The sequence below is a fragment of the Clavelina lepadiformis genome, chromosome 2, assembly GCF_947623445.1.
Source record: "Clavelina lepadiformis chromosome 2, kaClaLepa1.1, whole genome shotgun sequence".
Taxonomy (NCBI): domain Eukaryota; kingdom Metazoa; phylum Chordata; class Ascidiacea; order Aplousobranchia; family Clavelinidae; genus Clavelina; species Clavelina lepadiformis.
Genome location: NC_135241.1, coordinates 2,660,088 through 2,682,824, shown reverse-complemented (window position 1 = coordinate 2,682,824; position 22,737 = coordinate 2,660,088). Strand labels below are relative to the sequence as shown.

The window sequence follows — 22,737 nt, the reverse complement described above, 5'->3', positions numbered from 1 at the left end:
CGATTTTTCCACTGCGCCATGAGCTTCCCCCCACCCACCCTCTGCTTTCTGTGCATCTTGACTTTATTGCTTTAGGACTTTGGGCGTTTTTGCAATATTATTGTGCACTTTAACGCAGTCGAACTTACAATCTCGCAAGAAAAGCAGGAGGTGGGTGGACAAGGTTTTGAACCTGCAAACTCTGGGAGGATGTTCGGCAACTTACAACCAGAGCAGTATTAACAAAAGTTTTGTGCTTCTTGCATCATCTGGTACCTTATCATCTCCTGAAAACAATTGTTCGCCAGCCTTTGAGCATAATTCTGAAAAATGTTCAACATATTTATAATACACGTAAAATAGTTTTAAAAAATGGAATTATTCCTTTCAGCTCATACGAATGGCTAATCCGTGCATTCCTTTTCCCTTTCCTATGAGCTAATCCTTGACGAATGGGGTGGTTAGTTGCTAAATTCTTGTTCATCAGTTATTTTTTGTTGGTTGAATTGTTACTTTGCTCTTAATTAACTTTTAGGAGCTTCTGTTGTGCACAGGATTGATTTATCTGGCCTTTATTGGTCTCCATTCATCTAGATACAATTAGAAGATCTTTACCGGTTTATGTTTTTTCTGGAATAGGTTATGATCGAGTGCATCGTTATAAGGATGGTTGTTAAAGGCGTTGCCCCCAATAGCAGTAGCGTAATAGAATGTAGGCTACGGGCGATAAAGAGACAGAGGTCTATTCAAGGAACTGTTTTAATTTCTCTACTTTCTCAATGGTCGTGTTTTTATTTACATCCAGTCCACTATTACTTATATTTACCAAGTCTTTTAAGGTTTCGATTTTTTTTCATGATGATTAAAGTTTGTTTGATTTCCTGTCAACCATGTAGATAGCGTCTATCATGTTATTGTTTGCCAAGTAGATAAGTTCACCAAGTTGTTTTTGCTTTCATACGTATTCCAACACAAGGATTCCTAATTCCAATGATTCCACGTAGCAACTATCAAAATCTTTCTAGTTTTTTTGAACAGTCTTAAACAAACATGTGTCATATAGTGGTCTTAGCCGCTTGTCGTTGTATGCAGCCGGTGTTGTAGTTTAGAGATTAATGGTACAATTATTACTACCGTCGAATGGAGCGTAAATTGGCAAGGAATATCTTTGAAATGAGTTATTTGTGCAATACGCAATACAATCATATTTTCTTCCAAAAACCAAACAAGGGCGAAAAAAGCATGGTACAATAGGAGAATTATAAAAATGTAATTTACAACCAGATATGTCAATAAATTACTTGGGCGTGTCCTTGTCATCGGTAATGAAATAGGGTTTCTTGTCGTTTGGTCAAAAACAAAGAAAAATACACAATCATACTGCGTGTAGATTTATAGCTTATTGTTCCTGACAGAAAGTTTATTTATGTTGCTGGTTCTGTAATAAATAAAATGTTTGACTTGAAATAAAATGAGCGATTTCAGCGATTGGAGCCATCTTATAGTCGGAAAACCGATATAAGCTAAGAAACAAGACACTTGGAAATTCAAGCAAAAACAGAAGTTTACTCTTAACTACATAACACTGACTCTCTGCTGTCTGTTCGTCTTGTGATCGCGTCACAAGGGCGAAGCCAAGTAATTGCTTCCAAAGGCCGCGATTCTATAAAGATATGTATCTAGTTGTGCTTTCCATAACGAGATAAAACGATCTTTTTATGTTGATAAATTCGACTGAACTGTAGTGTTTGATCTTCAACCGCTGGCTGGCTAGCACAAACTGCCGCACAATATAGCTTACAGTTACAGGTCAGAGTTATCGACAAAGCATGTCATTTGAAAGGGATTTGTTTTATTTTAGGCAAGCTCTGAAAACGCCAGTGGAAATGGAGTCTTATAGAGTATATAGACCATTCAGGTAAAATAGACGATAAATAAACGAAAAACTTAACTAACATCAATCTTTTTGGTCTCTCTCTTTTTTCCTGAAGCATAAGACAAGCCCAATATTGACAAGGTTTTCGTGAAAGGTGCTCGCGCTGAAAGTACCAATGGAACAGAAGGAATACTTCTACTCGCTTAAGTTCCTTTTAATGCCTATTTTTAAAAAGATGTTCAAAGCTTCTGAGAAGAAATTGCATATCCGACATTAGCATAAACGGAATTGGTTGTCGCCAGGATCTATATTTGCGCTGTGTGGACAGAAAAATTGCGCGCCTACGACCGGGAAGCTACGAAAAACTTGGCAACGCTCCAATATATATTAACACGTGGTTGTCTAAGCGTAGTACATGTTATGAAGTTCATATTCTTATATGTTCGCATTTATGTAAATAGTAAAATAGCTTCTATTACCCAGGGAAGTTAGCTTGTATGACCAGTATTTAACTAATAAGTGTTATAAAGTGTTTATGGACTGTGACAGGTCTGTGATGGTAAGGAGAGATTAAAATATACAGAAGGAATAATGTATACAACTTTGTTGTCATCTTCATAAGACAATACTTCGTTAAGGTGAACAATTAAGTCCAAGGTTGAGAAAAGCAGACAACGACCTTATGAGACTCATATATCATTGACCGCAATAAACAATTCAACCAGCAAACATTGTAATGAAGTGGGTCAAACTGTCAAGTTCAACTACCATTAACCCACATTTCATTACAGGTCTTTGTAAAACCTGCAGATCAGAAGAAACACTTTGCCCAAACAAACTAGAAAAGCCAACTTAATTACGATCAAATGATGTTTTTATTAGGAGTATAAATTGTCGAAGTTTGTCTTTGCTGACAATCAAGCAACTGGTGTTGTCGACTGAGCTGTCGACTGAATAATGAAAGGTAGCTCAAAACCCCGCGTCCTATTTTGTTGTTTCTTTGTTGCACTTTTGTTGGGGTCACTTTTCCTGGTAACGCTGCGAAACGAATCTTTCAGTCAATATCAAACGGTTTTGGAACCCCGACACTTTTCCTTGGATCAAAACAAGACGGAAAGTTTCCGAAATTTTAGCGACAGCAGAAGAAAAGTTATCACTGAGAAAAAATTGAGGATTATTTTAAATGAAAACTGCGACACAAGCATCGAAGAGTTTGATGTCAGCATCGGAAATGAGACAATATCAATGACAGAGTACAAAGACAATTTAGCTCGGGAATTTGTGGCAAAGAACGCCAACCCCGGCAAGAAAAGCTCAGTGTCACCAACCTTGCGTTCTTATGAGGTAATAATCAACATTATCACGTCATCGCGAAACTTGACCCCGGTTATTATGTTTAAAGTAGAAGTTTGTCGGATACTTTTTGCAATGTTGTGTATTATGACTACTAGCTATGACCATTCTCGATTTAGGACTCAAACGTAAAAGATAACTTTCCAAACCATTTCTTTTTTGTTGTCAACGTAACACAGTAATGTACACAAGCCAAGAGTTTGAAGTCTCAAATACTTTTATCATTGCATTTATTTGTACAGTCACGTGAAAAAGTTTATTGTTTGTCTGTTTGTTTAGAATCTCCCGAAACCGAACCCAAACACCCAACTGCGTAATGTGAAAGAAGTTGTGGATATGAAAGCGATGGCAAAAAACATCGAGATTGAACGGAAGCGAAGAATCGCGCTCGGCGACGACGATCTACTGCAGGTAAACTTTAAGGAAAATTGAAGCTTTTCTTGGTACGCCCATGGCAATTAAACTAAACAAATATCAATAAACCCGCCGTTGTTCGTATACGTTCAATGTGTTCGCCGTCCAAAACTGCAAACAAACTCTTTTGTTCTACACAAATGGGTCGTCTCACTGCTATTGTGTTGGCTTAAAGCAATCGATGACCAGCTTAAATCTCAAGATTTACGTTTTATCTGATCGCCGAAAATAGCGAATGAATAATATTATACAAGTCAGCCCTTCCTATGAACAAAGCGGTCACCGCGATAACCAAACACTTTCCCATTTCTTCTCGGGCTGTGTTTGTTTATATATTCACGCAAAAGCGTTCGAAAAATTATAATAAAAAATTCGATTGTACGTTGGTTGCAGATAAAAGAAGTGGTCGCCGTAATGGAAAACGAGACGGTATATAAGGTTCCCAACTTGGTTCATTTTATTTGGTTTGGATGCAGAAGATTTCGGGTCGATCATTACATCACGTGAGTATTAAATGAACAGCGAATTTACCACGTGACACTCAAAGAAAACACCTTAACGAACATATATAATATAGTCTGCTAGGAGCTTTTAGATACCAGAATCCTAAACTTATTCTTTTCCACACTGACTGTGAACCAGAGAGCGAGTACTGGGTTGTTTTTAAAAAAATTGCCGGGGCAACACTGCGCCTCGTCAAACGCTCGCCTCCGTTGACGATTTGGGGAATTCCTATAAAGGTCGGTTCAAATCAAAACAGTTATTTTTTCACGTCCAAGTAAATCGAAATAACCGAATTAAGATTTTTCTCAGGTTGTTGAGCATCGGGCTGATGTGGCGAGGCTTCAAATAATGCTTGAAGTCGGTGGAATATATCTGGACACAGACAGCATAGTACTGCGTAGTGTCGATTCACTACGAATGGACGAAATGACTTTGAGTGAAGAAAATGTCAACTGTTTAGGTGATTTCCCCATTTCCTTGATAAATTTAAAAGCATTAGCCTAACTAACAAAGAATTAAAAAAAATTCTTTATTATTTCTCTGTGCGTTATTCGTCCAAACGTTTTGTAGCTAATGGAATGATTTTCGCCAACCGCCATTCTTGGTTCCTCCAGCGGTGGTACTGGGAATACAAATACTTCGTTGACGCACAGTGAGTATATGGCGGACTAGGCCGTCGGCTATCTCGTAAATTAGCTTGAGCGGTTTCGTTTGTTTTAAGTTGGGGCAAAAACTCCGTTCTTGTCCCCTGGGCGATTTGGAAGTTATTCCCGGACAAGATTAAGGTTGTGAAGAAACTTATTTGTCGACCGAACTGGACTGAACTTTCTTATATTTTCCACGAGCTATACGACTGGCATCAGAACTATATTCTTCATCTATATGCCAGGTGAAACGCATGCCTTGGATGTTGAATTCTAGATGATTGTTTTTATGTTTGTGCTCTGTGTCCTATTATAACAAGACTTTCAGTTGCTTATAAGCACTGTTAATATTTGTCATAAGCACGAATTGGGTTTAACTTAAAACAGTAAAAATTATGAATGTATTTCCTTATTTGCTTGAAGCTTACGTTTATTTCATGATGATAGTTAATGACTCTGATATGACAGATAGCCCTAGGGCCTATAGGAATAATATAGGGAAAAACAGGTTTTTGCCAGGGCTTAGGCTACCGAGCTTCGGCATTTCTCCATAAAATTGACACGGAGCCAGAGTTAAAACTGAGTCATTTTTCTCTGAATCGATTCAAGTCGATTCATTTTGAGTTGTGACTCGTGTAAAGTCGAGTTAACTTAATTTGTGAGCCGAGTCAAGTCAATGCTTCTAAAGTAAAAAATATTTTGAGGTCACGTTATGCGTAGCATTAAATTGGCCATTATTACGTCATTACTGTCTACATATCACCGGTTAAAACTTTTACCGACAGCTGTAACTGTTTTGAAAAATATCCGTTTTTATTTCTTAAAAAGTTGTCATTTTTGCCTTCACAATCGTTCGGTCAATTTGGACTTTGACTCGAGTAAAATGGAGTCATCAAAAAACGTGACTCGAAGCGAGTCAAGTCAATGAATCGAGTAATTACACCACTGCACTAAACTTTTGCTAAAACTGCTCCCTATAAGTGATTAAGTTCCTGATATTTTCCGACAGATATTTGAAAACTTGGGACGGCAAAGAAGAAAGAAGTTTGAAGGAACTGGCAGTTCTAAACACGACCTACGGACAAATCGCGCGCCACGTCATTTGGGGTGATGAGCGTGTACGTGACGTCACCGATTGGATTGTGACGTGTAATATAAGTCAAATACTTGAAAGTTGATCATGTTTGTCATCGCATTGTTTAAATTACTGCGTTTTTTCATGAATAGCTTATTTTCAATGGAAGTTGTTAAAAGATTGTTAACAAACTGTCGTTCTTGAAAAGATGTCAAGAAATGATACTTTTTCCATTTAGATTGTTACATTCCAGCTCGCTAAAATTCCGGTTTTGTTTTATTCGTTCAAAGTAACTTGGCTGAGAACATGAACTTGAGAAATAAAGAAGATTGTTTCCGTTTTCGGTTCTTATCTCAGAAAATTTACACCGTCAGGTGGCGGTATTGTGGTCCATTTTGAGTCCCATTCTTGGAAGTTTTTCCTGAACACAGAGCGTTTACTTAAGTATGATTAGGGTTACCGTACTTTCATCACTTGAAAGCAAAGAGATTTACTAGTACTCTAGCACTCTAGCACTCTAGCACACTAGCACTCTAGCACACTAGCACTCTAGCACTCTAGCACTCTAGCACTCTAGCACTCTAGCACTCTAGCACTCTAGTACTCTAGTAAATAAAATCGCGCTTTTCTCGAATCTCTTATGAAACATAATTTCAATTCCGCGTTGTCGGCAGGATTCGAACCTACGCGGGCAGAGCCCAACAGATTTCTAGTCTGTCGCCTTAACCACTCGGCCACGACAACTGTGCTTAATGTTCAATGCAAATAAATAAAATCGCACTTTTCTCGAATCTCTTATGAAAACATAATTTTAATTCCGCGTTGTCGGCAGGATTCGAACCTACGCAGGCAGAGCCCAACAGATTTCAAGTCTGTCGCCTTAACCACTCGGCCACGACAACTGTGCTTAATGTTCAATGAAAATAAATTAAATCGCACTTTTCTCGAATCTCTTATGAAAACAAAATTTCAATTCCTCGTTGTCGGCGGGATTCGAACCTACGCGGGCAGAGCCCAACAGGTTTCAAGTCTGTCGCCTTAACCACTCGGCCAAGACAACTGTGCTTAATGTGCAATGCAAATAAATAAAATCGCACTTTTCTCGAATCTCTTATGAAAACATAATTTCAATTCCGCGTTGTGGGCAGGATTCGAACCTACGCGGGCAGAGCCCAACAGATTTCTAGTCTGTCGCCTTAACCACTCGGCCACGACAACTGTGCTTAACGTTCAATGCAAATAAATAAAATCGCACTTTTCTCGAATCTCTTATGAAAACATAATTTCAATCAAGCTAACGTAGTCTAGATGAAAATCAAGCTAGCGTAGTCTAGATGAAATTCAAGTTAGCGTAGTCTAGATTAAAATCAAGCTAGCGTAGTCTAGATGAAAATCAAGCTGATTTCGAGACCTAGCTACGCCTACGTCTCTACGGTGAATTGAAGCGTTCGCGCGTCACAAGCTTTTGTGGCGGTTAACATGAGCGAACCATTTTGTTGAATCACTCAACCTAACGGTAAGCTATTATCACTTATACGAATGTCAGTCAACCGTAAAAATCAAGCGTTTTTGATAAACATTGTTTCGTAATCTGTCTTGGCTATTTTGACATTTAGCACTAAACACGTTCACGTATTTAACACGACTGAACGATTGCAGAAATTTGCCACTATGTAACGGGTAAGATGTTAATGTTTGCTGCCATTTTGTTCAGTTCCTTGTTAAACTAGAGTTTCCTAGTTAACTATAAGCTAGTTTCAACTAAATTTTAAGTACTAAAGTAAACTTCTGTTATTTGCTTAAGGGGTCATGTCCCAATTCAAAGAGATAGGCTTTTCAATGCAAAGTACATTAAATCAAGAAGCTACCAACGCAAAACTACATCATAAACCTACCCTGAATTTTGGCTTGCAACGAGACCTAGGTTATGTCTGTCTACAGTCTTAATTTGGACAAAATCCATGTACTCAGTTTTCTATAACAATTGCCTAAACTTTACATCAAGTTTTTAGCTTAAAATTTTATGACAAATACTCCAAAAAACCAAAAATTCAAACCCACACAAAATTTACAACTTAGCCTAGACCTGGAACCAGCTGTCGTCAAAGCAACGACGAACTACTCCACATCGACGTCACATGCGCATTGGACCGAAAAATTTTTACTTTTTTTAATATGACGCATTTAGTGCGACACGGTCACAATCACTGTGTTGCCGGCACAAAATTGTCTTTGTATTGGGAAGTGACCCCTTAAATATGACCTATATAAGATCACCTTTCTAGATTATATGTTTGAGGTCGGTGATAAGAACTTATTGTGGAAGGCGCCCCTTACATTGAAGAAAGTAAACAAATATAAAATCTCACAGTTTTCTAAAACTGAGATACATTGCTTGCTTGTACTAAATAAGTATAGATAATCTAAAACACGTTACAGAGAAAATTGAACAGATTCATTTTAAATTGTGGTTGAGATAGAAATTTTCCAAAAATTGAACGAACTTCATTCCTTCAATTTACTATGTTTGTAAGTTTTGTTTCATCGCTATCAAAGAATGAATCGAAATGTCCTAACAATTTACTTCGTCTATGCAGGTATTAAACCATCTCAAAAAATATCATTGCAGGAGCCATTGCACTAATTGCATAAGAATAAACGTGCTTCTAGCACGTTTCGAAAGATTCAAAACAATCTACAAATATATAGACTAGAGGGCGCGCCATCCTCTGGAAGGAAAATATTCTCTGGTAAAAAGTCGTTTTTGTATTGCCTCCTTAAATTCGTGTATTTTTATTTGCTTTTATGGGTTCAGCAGTTTACAACTTATTTACATATCTTATGTTGTTTCTTCACCCGTTGTGATACAAAACGTTTTTGCAACGCTTCATTGACTTAAATAATAAGTTATTAAATAATTATTGCGTTGTCATGTAAATTTCCGGAACTATAAACGACAGACAAAAAACTACAATGATTGCAAACACAAATGCAATCGTTTACTTCATAGTTGGTCTCTAAAGGTTTCATAAATTTCTTGAATTTAAAATTGAACTTCGATCTTATTGTAATAATCGCCAATGCTTTAAAAGGCACCACAAATGCAAAGTCGATGCATTAACTGGCATATTATCAATCGAAACTTTACACATGTATTGAGATGCGAAATTGCCACATCTCTTTGGTTGTTTGTAGTTAACGACTGCATGGCAGGTGCGTCCAATCATTACATTATTGTCAGAAATCGAAATACGAAGGTTTTGGTTGTTAAACAAATACTATGTTGCGAAATACACTTTTACATAGGACTTTCTACCAGAACGCACTAAACTGTATAAGATGTATAACGTATATATATATGTATAACGAAACGGCGTTCCGGTGCATTCCGGTTTACTTTCATCGTCTCCATTAAACAACAATGTATATGCTAAAAATGTTAACACTCTGTTTTCTTAAAATTATGTTCTTCGTATTATAAGTTATTGAACGTTACTTCTTTTGCAATTCGTATTGCCAAATAACAATGCAATGTTTTGGAAGATATTTCGTTCTCGCTAAACGGTTACCGTTATTAGTCGACTCGGTAGCCTAGTGGTTAAAGCGACGTCAGAGATTACATATTGTTTAAAAATGATGACAGGCACACGAAAAAGTGACTTTTAAACCTTTTAGTGTGACGTACCTTTGCTGAATTTAGGATGAAAGAAGATGAACATCGGCTCAAGGACAGCAGATGAAATGCACTCCCTTTAACTGTTGGACGTAAACGAAGAACTTAAATAAACTTAAACTTACTTAATCGTAATCGTGGACGTAAATCTGAAAACGTGTATTAATTTGCACGTTGTCGCATGCAAAATAAATCAGTTATTTAATAAATAGAGTATTTTGCGAGGCTTTGAAAACGTAACTGTAATCGCAAAGCAGCAGTCAAGAAGATTTAACAATAATGACATTAGGTTTCAGTTTTAGGCTTCCAGCAATGGTAATGCAGCGTGTATCGACCTAGACTGGCAATTCTGACGTTACAAAATGTGTTTGTGATTTGAATGTTAAATTGTTGCAATAATGATTGCTTTCCAGTTTTAGACATATTGGACACAATGACTAAATAAATCCCAGGTATCTATATACCTACACATATATAGATGAGTGAAAAAATTGAGTTGCACTGAACAACATCAATGAGCATGCCAAAGAAATTGAAATTGTCACGACGAATGCAGATTTTGTTTCTGGTATTCATCTTGCAGAAACTGGCAAAAAGCAAATATCAGGAAGTCACGAAGAATTACCTGTTGCGCGTCGAAAAGATATTGCAGCGTCTTCATTGTAAACGAGGTGTTTGATTTTAAAACACCTAAACACGTTTGAAGTGTTAATTATATGTTTTTGATGTGTTGAAGTGTTTAAATCTTTAAGGATTACAAAAGTAATCACTTTATGCTTTATGATTTATCTTGAAGAGTTTCAAATTAAATAAGGCGCTAAACGTCTAAAAGTGAATTGCTTTTCTGAAAAATAACGCTTGAAGCGTTTAATCAAAATTTCTTCAAGTGTTTGAGTGTTTTTTAATGACGTGTTTTTATTTTGACGCGTTTCGAAGTATAATTTGTCTCAAAGACATTTTCATTATGATTTGAATGGTCGGCTCGCTGTACGCGAATGATTACAGCGTTTGGCATGCGACTGTTTTCAAAATTGTGATAATTTTGAGAAAAGATCTACTTGCATATTTTTTCATTTATTTAAATTTTTAGATTTCTCATTTTAAATTATGTCAAAATTTGTGAAAATCAAATCGGTGACAACACCGTTTAAAACCATTTAATTTAAAATCAGAACTAAATAAATGAGATGTTTACAAACCTAGTCTACATATATTTTCGCTATATTTTAACTATAAAGTTTTCAACTAATGAGACCGATTTAAAACAAAATCTACGGTTTTTCATTCCTATTACTTGATTTATGTTTGTTTGAAATGCTTCGTGTTTAAATTGTTTGAAAGCCACATCGTGGCAGATGGCATCTATCTACCTGCATCTACAAATGCTAGTAGAAGGCCGGCTCTGAATTGCGTATTATCATTGCTGGTGTGTTACTACGCATGGGATCTAAGTTAACATATTCCATATCAGCTGTTAGGGTTTTTACAAGTAGAGCTTTAACAGGATTTAAAGAATCCCGTGTTTAAATCTGCACGTTTCATAGAATATATGAAGCTGTGTTACTATGTTTTACGTTTGATTTGTCATTCCGCAGTCTTGTCTGCCTCCGGGCGGAAGTGTTTGTAGATTTGGCTGCGCCTTGTCTCTTGCTACTACGAGTGATGATGACATTCTACCGATGCCTGTAGTGTACTGCTATGTAGGCGTGCCTACTGTTACCGTTTTTGAAATACAATCATGTAGTTAACTGCAGGTCTCTTCGAACCATCACTAGAAAAAGGCCGGTAACATTTGTACCAAAAATGCTAAGTGATGCATGTCACTGAACTTTATCAAACGTGTTCTTTCCATGTTTTGTTTGCTTTAACGTTCGTTCATTTCATGCACAATTTAAACGTATTCAAGAAATAACACTTGTAGGACAAAACGTCAAATCCATATTTAAACACTTCATTCGACAAACGTGTGCAAAAGAATAACATGAACAAGCGTTTAATCAAAATGTTTGCATGATTGACAGTGTATTACAGCATCTTGAGCATTTTCTCGATCAGATATCAACAAACCGAAGTGACGAATGAAACCATTTCCTGCTGATGCTGTTTTTGTTTTTCCTTTTCCGCAAACACTTTAAGCTTTTGCTAACGTTTGCCATAATTTAAACAGTAAGCTGAATATTTTACAGGAATATCACGTCTTGGTTTTAGCACTTAGGCACGTTTAGAAATTTATTGTAAATCGGTTTGCAAGAAGAAATAAATTCTACTTAATTCAGTAATTGTTTCGATTTTATCAGTTTAAAATTTATTTGTCGAATTTTTTCGTTGAAAAGGCGATTTCTGAAAGGTACTATAGGGAGATAGAGAGTTCTCGTAAAAGCATTAACGACAACATGCGTGAAAAATGGACAAATCGTTTTGATTTTCTTTTCGTAACGGTCGGCTCTGCAGTTGGCTTGGGAAATATGTGGAGGTTTCCTTATCTATGTTACCAAAGCGGAGGAGGTAAGTCACATGCGCAAACAAGGTTTGCACAATCTTAATATTATATGCATATAGCATTTGTACTGAATTGTTTTTAAGCTAATACTGAGTGATGCTGTGCTTGCTGTTTATTATATAACTTGTCGTGAATTTTCATACAAGTCATAAGAAATGGATGATGGCGTGGTAATAAATCGTATTATTGGAAATTTTGGACTAAGTAGTATAAAACGACATTCCGTGATCTATTTCTACAGGAGCTTTTCTAATTCCATATTTGGTTACATTACTTATTGTGGCTCTCCCCCAGTTAATACTACAAGTGTCTTTGGGCCAACACACAAGCTTGTCACCTGTGAAAGCCTGGGAGATGGTTCCAACAATGAAAGGTGCAGAATGTGGCTAATATTGTTATTTCCTTACATAACTAAAGATTTCCAGGCGTAATCACTTAGACAACAATCGTTATATAGATAACTAGATTTGCTAATTTCAATGCGAAATCACGCGGGTTTCATGATGTGAAACGTTCACACATGAGACTTAAACGGAAAACCTGGAACGAAACCCACTCAATTTCAAACTTCGGGATACCAGGAATCGTGACGTGATAAAGCGTTCACACTAGTAAAAAACGTTATTGGTTGCGAAACATGTTCTGTATGAACGCAGCTTAAACTGGGCCATAGTTTTAACAGAGCATCGGAAACGGGCTGTATAATCGCGGGCCATAACGCTCTAACCATCACGCTATAACGAGCCAACAAAGTATCAAAGAATTAAGAAACAAACATATTTAACATTTAGTTTACTTTGTGTATAGGGATTGGATATGCTGCAACCGTTTACGCGGTACTCTGTAACGTTACATATTCGACTGTACTTGCCTGGACGTTGCGGTATTTGTACGCAAGCATGTCTCCTGTCCTCCCATGGATGACGTGCACCAACTCGTGGAACACTTTGGGCTGCTTTGTGCCAGATAACAACCAATCTACCAGTATGAGTTTATACGTCAACGCATCTGGGAATAACTCAACTAGAAACACATCGGAAATTGCATCATCGGTTGCTGAGTTTTGGACGTAAATTTTATTTTTATTAAACTTCTTCCGTAAATCTGGATATGCATATTAAAAACAAACTATAAAAATTGCAAACTTATCTATCGAAGACCAATATCCTGTCAAGTAAAACACAGTTAATCAACAAAAGCATTTCATTTCGATATTTTTCTTAATAAAACAGGAGAGGCGTTTTGGGCTTATCTGAAGGTCTCACTGATATTGGAAGGTTTCAAACCCCTTTGGTTGTCTGCCACACTATCACGTGGACACTTATATTCCTCGCTATGCTAAAAGGCGCCAACTGGACTAGCAAGGTAAAGCCAATGACGAGATCGGGCAACCTTTTACTTGATCATCATTGGGTAATTTAAATGTGCTCGTTGATCTAAAGCTCAAGTAACAAGCTTACGTCATAGGTCACCTATGTGACGTCAACTCTGCCAATCTTTATTCTTGTTGCGGTTCTGGTTCGTGGCGTCACCTTGGACGGTTCATACGAGGGAATAATTCACTTTGTAAAGCCAAATATGACAAAATTATTCCAACCTCAGGTGCCTGTAACACACGTCACTTAAAACAATTATTTTAAACCAATGTCTTTAAACCTGAAGAAAGCTATTCATGGTCGTAAGTAGATAACTTTAGCTGGTGTACTGGTCATTCAACAACAAAAGTTACACCTTATGTGGTGCTTTTCTAGGTGTGGAAAGATGCTCTTTTACAGAACTTGTATTCGTTGTCTATTGGCTCCGGTTGCATGATGACCATGGGAAGCTTTAATTCTTACCATCATAACTTTTTGAGGTTGGACAATTTAATTTTTTTTATCAAAGGTAAAAATGTGCAAAAGTGCTTTTTTATTCTTTCAGGGATGCTATAGCCCTTTCTGTTGTTAATAGTTGCGCCAGTTTTGTAGCTGGTATTGCTGTGTTTTCGACGCTTGGATTTATGGCAAAGCAGCAAGTAAGCAAAACAGCCGTAAAATTAAATCAAGTTGGAAACAGCTAACATAAATTTTTCTCAATACATTTAATCGATGACTTTCCAAAGTAATTTAAACAATTGTTAACTTTTCCTGGCAATCTAGAATACGACAGTCGATCTAGTCGCGGAGTCAGGACCCGGTCTGGTTTTCACTGTTTATCCGCAAGCACTTTCCATGATGCCGGGGTCACAGTTTTGGTCAGTTGCTTTCTTTCTGATGCTATTTCTGCTTGGGCTAGACAGTTTGGTAAGCATAAATACACCCTTTTGTGTCTTTTTAAGCAGCATAAAGTGGTTTGGAATATTTTATTGCCAGAATTTGCAGATTTACTTCTGATACAGTCAATATCTGTACAATTATAAAATACATTACAGAGAATTTAATCATATCCAATGGATTGAAATACTTTACTTTACTTTACACTTTACACTTTACTCATTATCAAAGTACTTTAAAATTATGATTGTTTTCTATTATTATTAAATTATAAATATTATTCATCTATTATAGTTTAAGTAGCTTAATCTTCACTCTTTATATTAGTTACTTTATCATTTTAATTTAAATACGAATCATAGTAAGAAAGATAAGAAATCTACATAACGGGATTATGAACATCACCACTTCTGTTAGTTGTTCTGCAGCTCAATCATGTTGCGTGCAAAATTTCATTTTAGTTTGTCATCATCGAAGCTGTTTCGACTGTAATTATCGACCAGTTTCCGGCTGTGTTCGACAAACAACTGAAAAAGATCTTCATGCGATTTTGCTTGTGCTGCTTTTATTTCTTCGCAGCTCTCATAACAGTGACACAGGTGAGAGTTTCAAGATCAAAATCGCACATTTTATTTAAAGTAAAAAGATCAATCCATGCAGTGAATGATATGTTAATTTATGTATTAGGGTGGAATGTACTACATTCATCTCATTGACAACTTTTCTTCAACCAGTTGGGCTCTTCTCTTCTCTGGAGGTTGTGAGTGTATTGCAATCTCGTGGATTTTCGGTTTAGATCGTTTCTATGAAATAATGTGCGACATGTTACAGTTCAGGCCAAGGTTTCCGTGGTTTAAATACTGCTGGAAATATGTCATACCCTTGCTATCAGCGGTGAGAGCTTTTGAAGTAAACCGCACAAACTAACTTTTGTTTTTCTAAATAAAACAAGAAATGTTTTAAGTGAAGATGTCATTTTTATTGGTTGGCAGGGTCTCTTTATTTACTGTCTTATTCTGTACAAGCCGCTGGTGTATAACCGTACATACGAATACCCAGCGTGGTCTATAGGGGTCGGTTGGTTGTTGTCACTAAGTAGCTTTTTATGGATCCCTGGATATGCTGGTTATTATCTAATCAAGAAAAGATGCTTGGAGCAGGACAAGCGAAAAGTATGATACCATGGAGAACATTTCTTTCATATTTTTGAATTTATTTAACGTATTAGTTTCTGAAGATGATCAAGAATAACTTTTGATATAACTTTTCTGTGTTAAGACGTCGGATGCAGGGAAGGATCAGATGGAAATGGAGGAGTTAAAAGTTTCTATCGCAGAATCCTCGGAACTTTAGCAATGTTCTGAAGAAAGTTGTTGTGTGCTTGTATAAGGCGACAGATATTACTGACTATATGCAATAGATATATGTACTCAGTGGAGGGATTCAGCCGGTTCGCACCGGTTCTTGGAATTTTAATGACCTCCGCAAACCGGTTGTAAACAAGCGTATGTATAGGCCTATTTGTATATCGGCCCCGGGTTAAAATGGCATTCTGCTAATGAGAGAACCGGATGTTAAAAAATTGAATCCCATCACTGTATATACTTCATAGTTTGTACAAATATAGGCTACATATATATTCATACATATAAAGAGAGTGAGACTTCATGCATATATATACGTACTACATATTTCATTTCACTTTTTATTTGCTTTCTTCAAGTAGAACGTCCAAAAATTACTTGAAGTTGACATTTTATTACTGCATGGTTGTGCACTAAAGAGCATAAATAACAATATGTCTTCAGATCTTTGCAACATAATATACAACTGCGCAACGCGTGGAGTAATACAGTAATACACAAACTTTATTAGATTAGGAATGGAATATGCACAAATTTTATAAAATCTTAACATCATAAATTAAAATATTGTCAAAACATGTTATTTAGTAAAATACGTAAATTCGATTAAAATTTAACAATTAAACAAATGAGTTTTCGAAAAGAAAGTGTGACCAAAAACATAAAAAATCGTTTTATGACGTGACGATGACGCTAACTGATAACTAACAAAATTAAAGCGTGGAAAAACACACGAAAAACAAACAAACAAGTGTACGAATTATTATTTTGCCACACACCCCCCACGTTAAAATTCTCCTGTCTGGGTCAACGAGGCAAAATAATATATAAAACATTGAAATTGCTACCGGAATAAAGGCTTAGATAAGATTCAAATAAAAACCGTGCAAAATGAGTAAAAAGTGTTCAAACCGATTGATCGTGGTCAGGGTAAAATCGTGTCTGTCGCCTCGTTCGCTTGGGTCGATCATTGATCGGTTCGATAATCACGCGACACTTAATCACGCGACGTTTAATCACCGACACATAATCACTAGGACATTTAATCACGCGACACTTAATCACGCGACACATAATCACTAGGACATTTAATCACGCGACATTTAATCACACATTTACAGTATCGGCTACCGTACACACTGAGTAACAATGTCATGCATGGGATACAACTTATTTCGGACAATATAACAATTAGACGTTATGAAGCTGGTGTTGATTTAAAGAAACATTATAGAGAAAGCCGGCGCAACGGAGTCAAAGACAATTGTCGGGGAGTTCTAAAAGAAAGACTAATAGCCTTTGGCTTTAGGCCAACCTTAAAAGCAATCCACATCGCCATCCCCACATAGAGATGCACACGAGCTTGAATTACGAATTTTCCTCACGCTTTTCCGACATTCGTTCACTACAAAATAAATTCAGGCTATTCAGTACTCCTTTTGATGTGGACGCCAATACCATTCCCGAAAAATTTCAAATGGACCTTATTCAAGTGTGAATACATATATTTTGCTCTTTTTGTGATTGGTATGATTGAGATTGCAGCAATGTAGCGTAATATACTGAAGTGAGTGTGAATTATAGTATTAATGAAAATTCCGGCCCGCCAAAGAGTTGTACACTCGACATTTGGCCTGTGACTAGCAAAAGGTTGCCGACCCCTGCTATAGACAAAGACGCTGTCCAAGTGCTGTCGCATCTAAGTGATTATGTGTCGCGTGATTAAGTATCCAAGTCGCGTGATTAAATGTCCTAGTGATTATGTGTCGCGTGATTAAGTGTCCTAGTGATTATGTGTCGGTGATTAAGTGTCGCGTGATTAAGCGTCGCGTGATTAAGCGTCGGTACACCAGTTGGGAACAGCGTCCATTATTGTCCTATTTTCACTAATAGGGGCCGGTTGTAACCCCCGCAAATTCGATCTTGGAATGCGCACATGACACTTAAGTTGGCTTGACTCGTCTCGGATGGGAGCGTTGTTATCTTCCTGAGATTCCATAGATTCCTCCAACCTGTTTATGTCCTCGGAAACCCTCTTCAAACGATTGTAGTGGACCGTTTGCTTTTTTCCGTGGTCATCTTCAACTTGGTAGTTGACTTGGACAACTTTCCTCACTACTTTATAAGGCCCTTTATAGGGTAAATGAAATTTCCGGCATCGATCGACAGGAACGGCCGGGTTGTCCAGGAGGACACGATCTCCGACTGAGATCTCTTTGCCATGGCATTGCTTGTCGTGTTGTCTCTTCATCTTTGCACGTTGTTCACCGAGAACCTCATCGGTAACTTGATCTGCCAACAGCAATCGGTCGCGAAAAGTGACCATTTCAGTTTCGAGCGAAAGTTCGGCAGCCACATTTTTTCCTTGGAGGTCCGCTGGCAGCCTGAGCATACGACCTGTAAGGAGATAATGCGGAGAAAGTCCAGTGCTGTCATGTGCACTTGCGTTGTAAGCCGCCGACAGTACCTGATCCCAATTGCGTTCATCTTCCTGTACGTAATTACGAAGCATCACAACTATAAGTACGGTTGTTCCTTTCTACGCCGCCGTTTCCACTGGGATGATATGGGCTTGATCTGGTCTTATTTACTCCCATGAGAACCAGAAGCTCTTTGAAGAGAGTGCTTTCAAAATTTCTTCCTTGATCGGAATGCTCTATTTCTGGTACTCCGTGCACCATAAACCAACGGTGAAATAATAGACCGGCAGTTTCTTTGGCGGACTGGTGGCGCATTGGCCAAGCTCTGACATATTTCGTGTAGACATCACATGCGACGAGGATGTACTGGCATCCAGTGTGAGACATCGGTAGTGGTCCGAGGACATCAACTTCTATCCGCTCTAGGGGCCGGCATTCGCTTGATGGAATCAGTTCCGCTCTGGAGGACTTGGATGGCTTCTTATTAAACTCGCAGCCGAAGCAACGTCGACAATAGTCTTCGACTTCTCTTCGCCACTTTGCCCAATAAAAACGATTGCGGATTTTGGAAGAAGTTTTGGCAATGCCCAAATGTCCACCTCCAACACAGTCATCATGAAGATTTCGGAGCACTTTTAGTCTCAGTTTGGCGGGTAAAATAAGCCTGTAAACAATTTCCCCAAGTTGCATGCAGTTCTCATCACGATAGTAAAGAATACCGTTTCGTTGTGAAAGTTTGCCAAATACTGACCAATAATGACGAAGAACAGCTGACAACTTCTTGATGGACTGGTACTTGGGTCTGATTCCTTTTTGTAGCCATTCAAAGAGGAGTGAAATGTTTTCATCAGCCTCCTGAGCGGCTTTGATCTCTCCCACGGAATAGCCTAATGCTTCGCGCAACTCGATGGTGTGGAGGACGTAACAGTCGTAACAGTCGTAATATGGATCTTGCACAACGTATGGAAAGTCAGCTGGTGTTTCTTCAAGTTCAACTCGGCTCAAAGCGTCGGCATTCTGATGTTTGTTACCAACTCGATGTACAAGTTCGAATTCGTAGGCTTACAGATGCTCGACCCACCTCGCGCATTGGCCATACATCTCCTTTGATCGCCAGAGCCAACGGAGGGAAGCATGATCTGTACGAAGAAGAAATTTATTACCAAGTAAATAGCACCTAAAGAGCTTCGACGCGTAAACTATCGCCAACAACTCCTTTCTTGTCGTAGAATAGTTCCGCTCACTTTTGGATAAGGAGCGGCTGCCATAAGCGACCACGTGTTCACCACCACCAACATTTTGCGATAACACACACCCTATGGCGAGATCGGAAGCATCGGTGTCCAATATGAAAGGGTTATTTTGAAATCGGGATACCGCAAAACAGGTGAGCTCACTAAAGCGCCCTTCAAATTTTCAAAAGCCGTTTGGCATTCTTTAGTCCAAGAAAACTTCTTTCCTTTCTCAGTAAGTTTATGCAAGGGAGCTGCAATATTCGCGTAGTTTTTAATAAATTTTCTATAGTACGAATCAGGCCGACAAACTGTCTGACGTGTTTAATGCAACGTGGTATCGGCCACTCCACAACCGCGCGAGTCATGTTGGCATCACACTTGACACCTCGTCGAGAGACCACGTGACCAATAAAGTGAACCTCAGCATTGAACAACGTACACTTTGTAGGCTTAAGGGTGAGACCAGCCGCCTTTATCCGTTCGAAAACTAGTTCAAGTCTCTCCAGGTGTTCTTCAAAAGAACGACCGTACACAATTACATCGTCGAGATAAGCCAAAACGCCTTTCCACTCTACCCCATGCAAAACAATACGCATTAGACGTTGAAAACTGGCAGCAGAATTACACAACCCCATGGGCATCACATTAAATTCAAAAAGACCAACGTGGCTTGTGAAAGCCGTAGCCTCGCGGGACGCCTCATCCATTGGTATTTGCCAGTACCCAGATTTCAAATCAAGAGTAGAAAAATATTCACACCCCGCTAATTCATCGAGACTGTCGTCAATACGCGGAAAAAGAAAACTATTTTTCTTTGTTTTTGCATTGACCTGGCGGTAGTCAATACAGAAACGCGTTTCACCTGATTTCTTCTTTACCAAGACGATTGAACTGGACCAAGGTGACTTGGATGGGCGTATCAGATCACCTTCCTGCATGTCATTGATAATTGTTTCCACCTTTCTTTTCTGTTGGGGGCCCATCCGCCGTGGAGCTTGACGCGATGGACTGGCGCCGCCCGTGTCTATGGCGTGATGAATAAGATTAGTGCGACCAAGATCATTTCCGCTTACTGAAAACGCACCTTGATGCTTTCGTAGAATTGCCAGCACCGCTTGCCTTTGTTCTTTAGAAAATCCTTCGTCAATACCGATGTTTTCCTTTATCTTGTTCCACCGGTCCGGGGTACTACACTTCCCCTTCTCGATTACATTCACACTATCGGGTGCATTTATACAACCGCGTCCAACACAACCGCAGTCTCTTCGAACAGGTTTCCCAACTAAAGCACATGTGCCGGGCAATTCGCAAGGTACGTTACCTGTAACAGAAATGGGAAAAACCGTAGCAATCCGTGTACTATTGTGTATTTCCACATTGTCATCACTAAAGTTTGCCAGCCACACCGGAATGCGCGCATCTACGGGTGTTGCAATACAATTAGCAGTCAAGATCCCATACTTGGCGTTAAATTCGACATTCCGCTTCACATACACTGAAGAGGACGAGAAGTTATCTCCGCTAACATGGTTTGTAAGTTTGGCAATCACGCGGATCTCGGAGGAAGCTGGAACTACCACGGACTCCGTTATGAAAATTTCTTTGCGTTTTGGGATGATCGGTTCCGTTAGCAGAGTAACTTTTATTTCTCCTATGGACAAGCTCATGGAATTATAACACAAAGCGCAATGATGAGACTGAAGGAAGACAAGACCAATGATAAGATCGTGGACTATATTGGAATACACAAACAGATCAACTTCAAACGCTAATGTTCCAAGTGAGAACGAGACTTTACCTTTTCCTAATATAGATAAATCACTACTGCCGGCTCCAACAAAACGTGTACCCTACGGGGAGGCTGACAAGGGACCTTTTTCAGCAGAGCTCAACCCATCCCAAAGTGATTTCTTAATGAGGGAAACGCTGGCACCGGTATCCACCAAAGCACACACTGGCTTATTCCGGAATACTATAGTCACAAAACGACGCAAATCTGCGATTTCTTTGTGTCCAGTGTCAACAACTTTTTCCAACTTAACCGTAGAAGTCCCCTCTGCTAAATTATTCATTGGAGTAGACATCCGTCGGCCTTTGCAACTGCTGTAAATAGAATTATAAAGGCTGTGAATACGTTTTGGACATTCCTTTACAAGGTGTCTTACCGAACCGCATCCAAAACACTTACGACGACGTCGGACGTTGTTGGTTGACAATGGTTGATTTTATCAGCTCGGTATAGAAAATTGCCCAAAGCTGCATCCATTCGATCGTTGACCTTCCTCAAGTCGCCTCTTAATTCTGAGATCGTGTCACCATTGCGTTCTTGATACGCTTTTGTTTCACGTTCTATATCTTGCAGTTTACTTAGGATGACGGACACATCCGTAGTAGAAGGTATCGAAGGTATCCGTAGTAGAAGGTACCGGTTTGAATCAATTCCACGCCAACAGATGGGATTATCTGTGAAATAGATTTAAAAGTGACGTCGGCCGCTTCCATAAAGTTACGTTCATACCTGAGAGTTGCCGGGATACTGCTGGCCAATTGCCTGTCCCTCAAGCCTTTGATCCAGCATAAATAGAGTAGTTCGTTCTTTAGGTGACTGTCTTCATCCTTAGGGTAGCATCGGTCGCCGAGGGCTTTCAGCGCGTAGACGAAATTCCGTGCGTCTTCCTGAGGCAGTTGCACACGTTGAATCAACTCCAAGCGCAAATTGTGAGAAAATTCTGCGCCGTTGGTTGCTTCGATGGCTCGCTCAACCAACGTGTTGAAAGAGATGTTGTATATATTTTTGTCCTTCCCTTGAATCTTCTATTTCAGGTTTTGATCGATTGCATCCAAAAAAGGTGTCTTTTTACATCATCGGATACTTCAACGCTGCCGCAATAAGAATTAAAAACTTTCAAAAACTCGGCGAGATCGTCACCTGAATTGAAGCTAGGTGGTGTCATCATCAGGTTGAAAGCCATGTGCGGGTAATGAGGCTTGAAATCTCTGGAGTGGCGGTAGATCCTGGCGCGCTCGCCAATTTGTTACAGATTTTCTTTTGCCAGATCCTTTTCTACCGCTTTCACGGCCCACTCAAAGCCAACGGACGTTTTTAAATGTAGCTCGATTGTATTTTCATAAGAGATTAAAAAAAATCCTCTCCCTTCGAGGCTTAACGTTATGAACACACATTCAAAATAAGTTAATAAAATATAATAAAAGCAACAAGAGCAGATCCGAGAGACCAAGAAAACGACAGGTCCTCGTCCTGAACGCTCGTATCTCGACTGCCTTCGAAGGCCACGTTTTTGTAGGAAGGCAACCACCCCCGCCTGAAGCCCATGCGGGACACCAACCGAAAAAGGACACGTAATGATTCCGCGTTCGACCACTTCGAAACACTTGAGGGGGCAAAGAAAACAACATGAAATAAGGCAGTGGACAAGAGAAATCTGGG

General features: G+C 38.8%; 2 protein-coding genes and 2 non-coding genes across 5 annotated transcripts; 2 read left to right on the top strand and 2 right to left on the bottom strand.

Moving 5' to 3' along the window:
- Nucleotides 1-2,395: 2,395 nt before the first annotated feature.
- LOC143446456 (uncharacterized) lies at nucleotides 2,396-6,151 on the top strand. Of its 2 annotated transcripts, XM_076946092.1 has the most exons (9): nucleotides 2,396-2,819; nucleotides 2,914-3,199; nucleotides 3,488-3,619; nucleotides 4,016-4,125; nucleotides 4,200-4,362; nucleotides 4,436-4,586; nucleotides 4,697-4,778; nucleotides 4,848-5,015; nucleotides 5,780-6,151. In XM_076946092.1, exons 2-9 carry the CDS (start codon nucleotides 3,101-3,103, stop codon nucleotides 5,946-5,948), a joined length of 1,074 nt encoding a protein of 357 aa, XP_076802207.1. In that variant the 5' UTR covers nucleotides 2,396-2,819; nucleotides 2,914-3,100; the 3' UTR covers nucleotides 5,949-6,151. The 2 variants fall into 2 exon arrangements, with proteins under 2 accessions (XP_076802207.1, XP_076802206.1); XM_076946091.1 differs by having other exon boundaries at nucleotides 2,396-3,199.
- Nucleotides 6,152-6,507: 356 nt separating this feature from the next.
- On the bottom strand, nucleotides 6,508-6,589 carry Trnas-aga (transfer RNA serine (anticodon AGA)). The gene has a single exon. It is a non-coding gene; the product is annotated as a tRNA-Ser (tRNA).
- A 76-nt stretch (nucleotides 6,590-6,665) lies between these two features.
- On the bottom strand, nucleotides 6,666-6,747 carry Trnas-uga (transfer RNA serine (anticodon UGA)). The gene has a single exon. It is a non-coding gene; the product is annotated as a tRNA-Ser (tRNA).
- A 5,108-nt stretch (nucleotides 6,748-11,855) lies between these two features.
- Nucleotides 11,856-16,311, top strand: LOC143445931 (sodium- and chloride-dependent betaine transporter-like). Its single transcript, XM_076945336.1, has 12 exons — nucleotides 11,856-12,023; nucleotides 12,260-12,391; nucleotides 12,826-13,087; nucleotides 13,251-13,383; nucleotides 13,486-13,620; nucleotides 13,770-13,873; nucleotides 13,939-14,032; nucleotides 14,157-14,300; nucleotides 14,732-14,869; nucleotides 14,958-15,164; nucleotides 15,263-15,442; nucleotides 15,549-16,311. The coding sequence occupies exons 1-12, from the start codon at nucleotides 11,912-11,914 to the stop codon at nucleotides 15,621-15,623; spliced, it is 1,716 nt and encodes a 571-aa protein (XP_076801451.1). The 5' UTR covers nucleotides 11,856-11,911; the 3' UTR covers nucleotides 15,624-16,311.
- The last annotated feature ends 6,426 nt before the right edge of the window (nucleotides 16,312-22,737 follow it).

Coding starts and splice junctions, on each gene's coding strand:
- LOC143445931 (XM_076945336.1), top strand. CDS start 11,912: ATGCGTGAAAAATGGACAAATCGTTTTGATTTTCTTTTCGTAACGGTC. Junction 12,024..12,259: donor ATGTTACCAAAGCGGAGGAG/GTAAGTCACATG, acceptor CTATTTCTACAG/GAGCTTTTCTAATTCCATAT. Junction 14,033..14,156: donor GATTTATGGCAAAGCAGCAA/GTAAGCAAAACA, acceptor CTGGCAATCTAG/AATACGACAGTCGATCTAGT.
- LOC143446456 (XM_076946091.1), top strand. CDS start 2,813: ATGAAAGGTAGCTCAAAACCCCGCGTCCTATTTTGTTGTTTCTTTGTT. Junction 3,620..4,015: donor GCGACGACGATCTACTGCAG/GTAAACTTTAAG, acceptor CGTTGGTTGCAG/ATAAAAGAAGTGGTCGCCGT. Junction 4,587..4,696: donor AGAAAATGTCAACTGTTTAG/GTGATTTCCCCA, acceptor AACGTTTTGTAG/CTAATGGAATGATTTTCGCC.